Genomic DNA, 11,251 nt, shown 5'->3' with positions numbered 1-11,251 from the left:
TCGACGTGGTTAGGCTCACAACACGGGCGGCGTCTGAAGGCCCCTCCTCTCCGAAAAACAAAGATACCAGCACACATATATACATACACATTGCTCGTTACTGAGCGGACCTCGCCCGGAGTCCATGACAGGAAGCCCTCTTACGGGGGTCGAGGAAGGTGAGCGCACGACGTAGCAGCACGGGAGTTAGACGACGACTCATTAGTGCAGTTTCAGTGAGCGCTAACTGCAACACGTGAAGCGTGAACATACGTTTGTTTTTTTTTTTTTACATACGATGAAACATGGACAACAGGTGTGGAATACAAACGCCGAACCTGCTCACATTTAAGAAGGATTAAGTGTTTCTCAAAGACTAACTGTGGTGGTTTTCACAAGTGCTCAAGAGGAAATACACTTATCTGCTCTCTGCCAGAGAGGATTGACACCAGCTACAGCCAGCAGCCAGTTAGCTTAGCATAAAGGCTGGGAGCAGGGGGAAACAGCTAGCCTGGCTGTCAGCAGGTAACAGAATCCGGTTGGCAGCGCCTCCAAAGCTTATTAACTCATTGCATCTTGTTCGTTTAAACCATAAAGAAGCCAAAGTTGGGAGAGGACGTTACTGAGCTTGGCCAAGAGATCCAGCACAAAACCTCCCAGTCAACTACAACTTTTACCCTCTGTTTTTCATACGGATTAAGAAACAAGATATAATGTGTTCAAGAGCTCATCAGTGAGCTCTAGAGGTGCTGGTAGTCAGGTTTTGTTGTCAGCTGTGTCTTAATGCTAAGCTAAGCTAATTAGCTGCTGGCTGTAGCCTTACATTAACAGACAGATATGCACCATCACAATCACAACAGCACATAAGCGTATTTCTCAAAGTGCTGAACTGTTACTGTAAAGTGTGTTCTGCTCACGGGTGCAGCGCGGAGCAGCAAAGACGACAAGTTCGCACAATTTTGGTCGCTGATCTTTAAACAGCTGCAGAGACTGAGGAGGGAGGAGCACAAAAGCAGGAGCGGGAAGTTAAGGGGAACGGTGATTTGTCTTTTTCACGCACAGTAAAGCCACTTTTGTTCTCTGGGGGGGAAAAGGAGCGCGGGTACATTGGCTCTGCTTCGAGTGCAGAGAAAACAAGCTGAACAATCCCAAGAAACCGGAGAACTGGGTTGCGAAGACCAGCTACCAACCCGTTAGCTCTGCCGCCTTTTTCTCCTCTTACGCTCGACTTCCTGTCTGTTTTTCGCTAATCTAACAAAACACGCCGCGGCCCTTTTCCTGCATAATTGTGTGTCTGCGGGTGTTCGTTATCCTGACACAGCGCTGAGCGGCAGACACTTTTGTCGTGTTTAACGCTTAAATAAACACCTTGTGAGGACAAGTTCTTATCACGATCCACTGTGACGGATCATCTACAGTGCAAAAGAGAAAAGGATGAGTTTTTGCTGCAGAGAGTCATTAACAATACGGTGAACTACGACTGAGCTCTGCGAGCGTACAGAGTGTAAGGTTACATGGCGTGGAAGGTGTGTGTTCCAGGAGTCAGCACTGGGCTTAAGAAGAAAGGGGTCAAAGTGCAGGAAAGCAGCATCGAAAGATGCCGTTAGTGTCCTTCCAGAGTCGAACCCGGCAGGCGGCTCAGTTACTGGCCACCTCGTCCACGTTGTCCGCCGCCTCTAAGGAGCTGTCCAGTCCACCACGTGCACGCCAGATCTTCACAGTCCGGTCGCTGCGAGACAGGAACAAGAAACAGTGAGAAGAAATAGATCGTTTCAGAGCCTGCTTCTAAACTGCAGTAATCATGTGACTATGAGTCATGTGACGCAGTTCACGGCTTCGTTTCCTCAGTGAATCTGTGGGTCTGATCCACTGCAGCGTCCTCTTTAGAAAGTTCAGACAGGCACAAGCACAGTTACTGCAGTCAACCTCGATACGGTTGCTAATGTAACGACACGCTAACAAAATCAATTATATCAGCTCAGTTAAACAGAGCGTCCGTAAGCGCCTGCAGCGTCTGACCTCCAGGTTTAAGCTGGATTCTGACTGATGAAACACACTGTTCACTTTCTTTTCAAACATCTCTTATTAATAATGTTATCAGAAAATATTACATTGTGTGTGTGTGTGTGTGTGTGAGATGTAAATTTTCAGGTGAAGGTCATTTGCAGCATGTGTGTATCGTTTCCAAACAGCTTCATCCTGTTATCAGCCTTTTCTCTCGTTTCTCCCTCTGAATTCAATCTCCAGTCATTTAGGATTGAGTTCATCACCCGTGTACTTGTCCCCTTTTCGGTTGCTTATCCCGTGAAGCCGAGTGTTTGCCGTCTGTCTCTGGGGTTCAGGTCAGCAAACTGTTCAGCGCTTTAAAGGAATACTGCAACATTTTGGAAAATGTCCTCGTTTGCCTTCTTGCAGAGAGTTAGATGAAACTGAAAAAATATTTTCATGCTATACCTGTCTATCTAATATGAAGCTACTGCAAGCAGCTGTCATCGAAATGGAGAGAAACCTCTAGCATGAGCTGAAACAATCGTTTAGGACATTTTTCAAAGCAAAGCCTCTGAAAATGTGAATATCTGGACTTCTGGTCAGTTTGAAGACTCTGGCCAAACGATTCATGGAGAACATATTCTGCAGATTAATCAACAATGAAAGTAATCGTTAGCTGCAGCCCTGGTGGGCCACTTCCCCGACCCTTGTCAATACAGGGAGGTTGCCAGGCAACCACCAGAGATGTGAGGCCATTTCTTAAAATGTCACACTGTTCCTATACAGTTTGGTTCAAACTGTGCAACAGCTGTTGAGATCCATGGCCGTCACTTCAGCGAGGAAAAGCGCTGACAAACAGGGATGCAATGAAATCAATAAATGCTCAACTTCCTGTTATTGGCTGTCATTAAAACACATAAAAAGCAGTGATCAGTATGTATAAGGCCTCCTAATAGGAGGGTGATTGTACTGACTGTCTGCAGCTTCAGCACAGATCTTTGAGTTCTTGGTAAAGAGGGTCTGTGGGGTCTACCGGGGGTCTCTCTGCAGCACCTTATCTGTTAGTAGTCTCACAGTCGGGGGCAAGTTGGTGTGAGACTCACTCGGAGGCGGTGAACAGGTGGCTGCTGTTGGTTGAGATGCTGTTGATGGGGCTCTCGTGACCCTTCAGCTCCCCCAGAGTCCCCAGCGTGTCCGTGTGCCACAGCTTGAGCACCCCTCCTCTGCAGCCGCTCAGCAGGGCCGGGGACCCGGGGACCACACCCAGGGCGCAAACCCAGTCACGGTGGGCGTTCGGGACTTGCTGTCGGAGGGAAGGATTGAAAGTTTTAACATGCTGTCGTCGGACGAATAAGGTGAGGTCACAACGCTTGCGATGAATTCAGCTGTAGAAATGACTGCCTGCATGCAGTGACGAGACTAAAAACATGCAAAATGTAGACAAAAATGTAAAAATTTAACTGAAAACAGACTATTTCTTTTCAGCATCATCACACATCTGACACACAGATATAAAGAGATATCTGGGCAACACGGTTAAAATCTGAAACACTGAAATAATAAAATTCTAATACTTTTTATTTGACAAAAGGTTCCGACTCTCAGTTCTTTTAAATCAAGACTTTTTAACCCAGAACTGTCCACCACATCCTGAGGATTTCCTTCTGTCTTTGCAATGCATCTACGCAGCCACCGTGTCACTCACGCAGTACCTGCAGCAGGTCTTTGCGGTCCAGGTCCCACTTCTTGATGCCGTTGTCTCGAGAGCCGCTGAAAAAAATGTCCCCCTGGACCACCAGCGACTCGATCCCGTCGTAGTGGGGAGGTTCAAAGTTGTGTGTTGGGCTGATGCTCCCCAGAGAGCCTTCGGTCACATCGAACAGCTGCAGCAGACACACAGATTCAGGTGCAGGAGCTCAGCAGAGGATCTACGTAACTTCCACAGCTCTTATTTTATGTTCTGATAATACATCATAATCATATGTCTGACACATTACGCTAACCCCAGAGTGTGCACACAGGACAGGAATGAAAGTGGAAACACACCTTGATGTAATGGTCCTTGGACCCGGTGATAACCAGGTCTTGGTTGTTTCCGGACCGATCCACAGTCAGACACATCACTGGGCCGAGGTGGCCGGTGAGTTTCCCTGTGGATGCAAATCTGACAAAGAGGCCAAATATAACACATATTTTGGCTGACGACAACCATGGAGGGGTCAAAAATGAATTACATGAAATAAAGCACCGGTTTTAGTCTTCACAGCCAACACTGTTACAGATTCAGTTCATGAATAATTCACTCATATTAAAAAAGTGTCATGTGGTGAAACAAAGTTTACTTTATTCCAATCATCCAACCTGCCGGTTATGACCTGGTTTTTATTTTCTAAGAGGAACAAAGAGGCGATTCATCAGAACGTATTCTAGCTGGCTGTCAGTGATGGATGACAGCTCTGGATCCGATCCCTGTCAGGCGTCGAGCTGAATCCGATCTTTGCAGCGGAAAGAAATCGGCTTTGAATTAACTGGCGACGTGTGTTGTGCATCTGAAAGTGGAGCAGCCGTGTCAGAATGGAGCGGAAACGCAGGAAATGAGAAACGGACTCTCGGTGTCACATATGGAAACATTAAACTATATCTCAAAGGAGATCAGGTGACTGTTGACTCTTCTAAAACAACATAATCATGTTTTTTCATAATAAAAGCACAGGTCTTAAATTTCAAATTAAGTGTCCTATTTTTCTATCAGCATTTAGCATCTGAGCGTTAATGTCAAAGTACGCTGGAGGCTGACAGAGATTTATGAGATCGCCGCCCCGCTCACCTTCGCAGGTCCCAGACTCTGACCGAGTTTCCGGCGGCGGCGTACAGAACCGTCCCGTTGGGGTTGAGAGCGATCTGGTTGATCTGGTTCTCTCCTGCTGGGATGGTGACGGTCCGGCTGGTGTTCGACGCACAAGCATCCCCGACGTTGACCTGACCAGAGGACCTGAAGACACACGGATGAGACACGTATGAGTCTGCGTTAAGGAATTAGAGGTCAAGAACAACAGAGAAACTCTTAGCCAGACATCATGTATGTGGGTAGGAAAGGTGTAAAAAAAAAAAAAAGATGTTCTGGTTCAATTTCAATTTTTGTACCTGATGAAATAATTAAAAACTTTTTTTATAGATTATAGAACTATAGATTTACATTACAGATCCCTTAACAGACAGGACTAAATTTAAATTTGCATGTAGGAATTAGGCACTTTTAAGACCATTCGAGGCCTAATTTTATACATATTTCTTTTGAAAAAGGTCAAACATGGATGATAAAATGTGCAAAAGGGCAGGAATGAACACAAGTTCCACCACACGGACATTAAGAGGAGAATTCAATTTATAGATGTTTTTATTCTTGATTTCATCATGAGGACCTCTCTGCTATTTCTTGTCATTTTGTTTATGAAGGATCTAAAGCCAAACACACACAGACGGCAGCGTGAAGTCTGTGGACGCCGTCCAACTCACGTTAGCGTTCGGATGCACTTGGCCGAGTCCCGGATGTCCCAGACTTTGATGTAGGAGGTGGAGACGGTGAAGACCAAACTGGAGCTGTAGCGGACTGACACAACGTTGTTGGGGTGGCCGGCCAAGGACATTATCTCCTGACCCGTCACCAGATTCCACACCTTACAGGTCCGGTCTGCGGGAGGACACACAGTCCGTCATCTCCGTCGTCATTTATTAAACATTTAGTGCAGCTCAAGGTCAAGACTGACAGGAAACGTATCCTGCAGCACAAACCCTGCTCTCAATGACAAGAAAACCAAACACAGGAGCCAGAGAGAAGCCCTGTGGGGATGAACGAGCACTTCAATCTACAAGCTGACTGCCAATATATTTACCTCCCTTTACTGTCGTCCCCATAAGAGTGTTACTGTGTGTACCATGTCATTTTATTTCATCACATCATTTATCCACATACTGTGCACATGACAATCTTAATTAATCCCTGTCAGGTTTTATTTGCAGTTATATAACGGCTTCGCAGCATGTCAGAGTGTAGTAAATTACTGGTGCCCTAACAGGCAGACATGAGAGGAATACTGATGAGAGAGAGATGAATTAGAGTGTAGAGGTGAAGGGAGGATGGAGGATTGTGGGTATTGACCTTTGGATCCGGTGAAGAGAAGGTCGTCGGTGCAGTCGACGCAGAGCACAGCCTTGCTGTGTCCCTCCGCCACGTGGACGCACTGCAACGTCGCCGCACGACTGCTCTTAGTGGCCGGCACCGGGTTAATGACGCCCCTGGAAAAACACACGTATCACGATCAGTGAGATAGCCATAGCCTGAGTGCAGCGCAGACCTAAATCACACCCACACAACCAGACTCATGCACAGCATGCAGCCCTCGTGGCTGATTAGCACGATGCTGCAAACCGAAAATAGAAAGAGACGACAGGAAAGGTCCAAAGCAAAATGAGGAGACAGCTGTGAACAGAGCCACCGTTACTGTGCTGAAGAAAAGAATCCAAAAATACCCCTGCACCTTCAGGAGCGCCCACTTCTCCAGCCCATAACAGATAAAAACACCCAAAGACAAAGACAATCATTGGCGGTGTGGGATCATCGGGGGCCACGAGACCAACAGCCTCACAGAACCCCACATCGATCATGAATTGGCTGCTTGAGTTGACATCACATCTGATGGAGTAACTGCACAATCACTACTCTCTAACAGCGGTAGCTATCGGTCTCAGAGGAGCAGCCGGAGGAGCTGACGGTGTGCCGCAGATCCAGACGCTGATACTCAGGAGCTGTGAGTGAACGAGCTTCAAACGGCCGCTCGTGTGCAGAAGAAGGAGCTCAGTGAAGTGAAAAAGGTCTAATGAAAAGGGATTAATGAGGGTTCAGGCTCAATAGCAGCAACAGGCTTAATGAGATAACACTGTTTGGGTTTATTGTCATAATCTATTGATCCCTGAAGGGATATCGGCTCTTGTTTTAAACCGCATTAACCGTTCCTGTCTGGTTAATCTAGTGGACACCCGGGGAGCGTCTGGTCACACCACAACCACAGCCAAAGCCTTGAGATGTAGGTCATGAGGAAAGGGTGGAGTCCACACCACGTGCACCTGCGTTTCAGATTCACCTTCGCCCTGAACACCAAAGGTGAATGTTTGTGATCAATAAAAAAACACTAAAAAGTTGTACTTGGGTGGATCGGAGAGAGGAGGGGAAACAGGATGGAGGCTGCGGGACAGGTGGAGGCATCCATCCGCCCTGGAAGGGAGGAGAGTATCCAGCATTCCTGAGACCTGATTAGCTAATGGCTTTAACACTGATTACTTCCTATTCTTATTAATTTGTTAATCATTTCGTATTGGGAGCTGTTTCTACACTGACTCTGTGTTCATGAAGTATAGAATGATTATATGGGACCATACCAGTGGTTTACTATTTAGTCTTAGCTTAAAATATTCTCTAGCTTCCATGCATCCGTGGCTCTCAGGTCAGTATAATTTAAAAATAATTGAGGTGAAAGTCAATTCTCATCTTTTAATATGTTGCTTCACAGTGAACGTTTCAGATTTGTTCTGTATGAAGTGTTGTTAGTGTCACAGGGCCTGGTGTAGCTTTATATTTACCCTCTGCTACTTAATCTACTTTTTCTCAGAAATCCCAAAATGCATTGCATTATTTTATGATAGTGATTCAGTATGAAAGATATGTAGTTATGTGACACTGAACCTCTTGGTGAAGTAAACTATTGAGTGTTAATTATGTGCAGAATAGTGAATAAACAAGTGAGTAATTACACCATAACACTTATTCATCTTATTTTTTTGAGTTTTATAAAGCTCCTACATTCTGCATTTGCGAGCTGCCTGCAGAGAAACACAGCACTGAAAAGCTGGCGTGTTTCTTGGATTAAAATGGTTTATGGCAGCTGACACTCAAACACTTGAATGCAAAGATACGGACAAGCACCAAGACCATCCCTGCTCACAGCTGCATTATCATGCAGCGATGCAATAATAAAAAAAATGAAGGAAACAAGACGTTTACTGTGATGGATTACCTGTCACCAGAAAATCAGTTTAAACTGAATTTCAATTATATATTTATATATATAACGGCTACATAAAAACCTTCAGTCCTTTAATATGCTCTGCAAAATGATCAGAAGTAATGTGCATTTAAAGGATAACTTTCGTTTTTTACAACCTGGACCTTATTTGTAGCATTAAATACGACCATTTACTCACCCAGACAACTTTGGTGGCATTTGGAGTCGTTTTGAAGAAATTAGCCCCAGAGGAGCGGCGCGTATATCCGTGTAATGCGAGTACTCGGGGCATCCATGCGCAGCCTCTATATAACGCATAATCTGCGGAAACTCGTTCATATTCCAATATTTTGTTAAGATATGTTGGTGCTATTCCCCTCTGAGCCCGTGGTGGCATGTTATCAACATCCGGCGTCTCTAGACAACTACCTCTGACGTGGATGATGTCATTACCGAGCAAACAGCCACAACACGGCTGACTCTGCGGCGGTCGGCTACGAATATGCAATAGCGAACCATAGCTGTGCCAAACTACAGCTAAACTAGCCGACCACAGGCTCAGAGGGGAATAGCACCAGCATATCATAACAAAATATTGGAATATGAACGAGTTTCCGCAGATTATGCATTATATAGAGGCTGCGCATGGATGCCCCGAGTACTCGCATTATACGGATATACGCGCCGCTCCTCTGGGGCTAATTTCTTCAAAACGACTCCAAATGCCACCAAAGTTGTCTGGGTGAATAAATGGTCGTATTTAATGCTACAAATAAGGTCCAGGTTGTAAAAAACAAAAGTTATCCTTTAATGGGCAATACCAATACCAAGCAATACCACTGGTATGGTCTGAAATGGTTTTAGGACACTTGCAGGGTCTACTTTGTACTCACATGATGGGCACTCAAGATTTCTAAATTTAGACCAATACTGCCCTGAGAAAGCTGGCTGTCTTCTACTAACGCTGCAATATTACACTCCAAAAATCTACAGATCCACATGTATCCCTGATTAACAGGAGATGTGAGCACAGCAGTGTGAGAGATACAGCATGCTATCGATGCTCCTGCTCATCTCTAATCTGACTCTCCAGCAGGTTTGTGTCAGTTTTACTTATCTCTGCTTCTTACTTATCCTGCGGGACGTTCGCATGGCGCCCCTGACACCCTGTCATACGGCTAAGCTCGGCGATGTGGTTACTGGGACGAGCGGTAGGGGAGGGAGGAAGTGGCGGGCTGCTCTTCAGGCTCCTGATGACTGGGCTGTGAGGGAAGACAGTAGTGCTGCCAATTAAGCTGCAGTATAATTAAAGTGTGTGCTAAGCTGTTTACACACTACTGGCAGGAGCGTGGGAGGACCGCACGAGGACAGACGGGACACGCATATGCTGCATTCACGTCATATGGGAGCAAGACAGCTTGACAGGAAAGTGTTCACATGTTCAGACTCATGTGAGGCCATAAAGAAGACATTACTGAGGTTTACTGTGCTTTTGAGCCTGTGGCTTTACAACCACAACATGCACCACCCTCTGTTCTCGGACCCTTGACCCACCTTTGGGATGAAATTATGAAGATGGAAATAATAATAGCAGCTTAAATCTAACAAAATCCAAGCTAACGTGAGGCCGTAATGCAAACAGACCAGCTGGATGGATGAAAAATGAAGAAACTACTTGATTATCCTTCATAAAATGTCACATCTAGCCCGAGGCTGGTGCAGAGTAAATGTTACGCTGTAGCCTGAAGTGTTCCTTTAAGGGTGTCCTGGTAGCCTAATGCTCAAAACACACACCATGTGACCGCAGCATCCCTGGTTCAGGTCTCATTTCATCCTCTTTCTTTGCCGTCGTGCTACATTTACTGTCATTCTACGTCCACACTCTGATCGAAAGGCATGAAGCTGGCCGTTCTTTTTCTAAGTCAAACTGGCATCTGTTGGCTTTGTCATACGACATGAATGCAGCAACGCTCGGTACTCATATATCAACCACATGCACTCACACGCTGACCACTCACACGTGTCGGGGTGCAGAGTGAATGTAAGGTAACAGCTGATGTGCACGAAGCTCAGAGGTAAAAACCAGTGTGCAGCTCATGCCAGGAAAAGCTTAAAAAAACAAAAAAATTAAGACTTAGCTAAGACGTATTCGTATTTTTACGACTAACATAAGATCGAGTGATTCGCTGTGTTCCAGTATTGTGTGTTTTGAGACAGGATGACAAAGGCTTTTGCCAATTTTATGAGGAGAGTTCACTCAGCACTTTCTCCCTCTCACAAGAATTCACTGATAAGACAAAGAGAAGGAAAGGACAGTGATTTCCTCAGCGAGCAGAATGCGTCTCATGAGTGGATCAGCAGCAGAGGGATCGATTAGCAAGTTGAACACTGAATTTGTGTCAAAACAACGAGGAGTTAAAAAGGAAAGGATCCCCATTATGTCTCAATAAAGAGACATAATATCCGAGTTAGGTAGGAACAACAAGACTTTAAATTCAGCATAGAACTTAGCAGGTCAGAGGTTATCACACCAGGCGCAGAGCATTTTGGATTTAGTCGAGATCACATGCTTCTCCAAAGCAGGAAACCCAGAGTATTAGTATTGTCTTTTTTCAGGTTATTTCACTTTTTTCGGCTTTGCAGCCACAGTGTCGGCAACAAGCTCTTACTGTTTAATCTCCTTGACCTTTGCCCTGTCGGCCGCTGCTTGTGCCTTGTCATAGGTCTTCCTGCGAGAGAGCGGGGAAGGCTCCGGCGCTCGCTTTTCCACCCCTGACGAAGTTCTGGAGCCAGAACTGATCGTTCAGTTTCATACAGTTATCCACAAACAACACAAAGAATAATAATAAAACAACAGAAGGGCGTGAAACCAACAGAAAATAATGGCATCAATGAGGAGATGAGCATGCAGTACACACAGAAACACAGTTACCTGATCTTTAAAGTCCCAAAACAGAGGTGGTTCTTCGCCAAGCTCACGTCTAACTACTGGGGACACTATGTAGATTTGGTGCTACACTCAAAAATAATCCTAACTCTTTATTTGCTGTCAGCCAAGGCTCCTTCTCAATGTGCACTGACAGTAGCACTGAAGAATGGCCTTTCTCAAGGCAGTCAAAGCAGCCTGGTTAGTATTTTTGCCTTCAGTGTGTAACTAAGCTGTAATGAGGAATGAGAAAGGCGCTTTTTTTGCTGGGGGCAATAATAAACAAGCCATAGAAATG

The 11,251-nt window shown here is 45.5% G+C and overlaps 1 protein-coding gene across 3 annotated transcripts in view; it reads right to left on the bottom strand.

Moving 5' to 3' along the window:
- Positions 1-223: 223 nt before the first annotated feature.
- kif21a (kinesin family member 21A) overlaps positions 224-11,251 on the bottom strand; it is a 53,087-nt gene continuing 42,059 nt past the window's right edge. For 2 of the 3 annotated variants that reach the window (XM_041938284.1, XM_041938286.1), the window contains 8 exons: positions 10,697-10,822; positions 6,128-6,264; positions 5,485-5,659; positions 4,796-4,960; positions 4,015-4,132; positions 3,681-3,851; positions 3,072-3,271; positions 224-1,708 (listed from right to left, as the gene is read on the bottom strand). In XM_041938284.1, the coding sequence (XP_041794218.1) occupies positions 1,618-1,708; positions 3,072-3,271; positions 3,681-3,851; positions 4,015-4,132; positions 4,796-4,960; positions 5,485-5,659; positions 6,128-6,264; positions 10,697-10,822 (1,183 nt within the window). In that variant the 3' untranslated portion in view covers positions 224-1,617. The remainder of the gene's footprint in view (positions 1,709-3,071; positions 3,272-3,680; positions 3,852-4,014; positions 4,133-4,795; positions 4,961-5,484; positions 5,660-6,127; positions 6,265-10,696; positions 10,823-11,251) is intronic. The other variant, XM_041938285.1, reaches the window with a different exon arrangement.

The sequence above is a fragment of the Chelmon rostratus genome, chromosome 6 (assembly GCF_017976325.1).
Source record: "Chelmon rostratus isolate fCheRos1 chromosome 6, fCheRos1.pri, whole genome shotgun sequence".
NCBI classification, from domain to species: Eukaryota; Metazoa; Chordata; class Actinopteri; order Chaetodontiformes; family Chaetodontidae; genus Chelmon; species Chelmon rostratus.
This window is presented reverse-complemented; position numbering and strand designations above follow the sequence as displayed.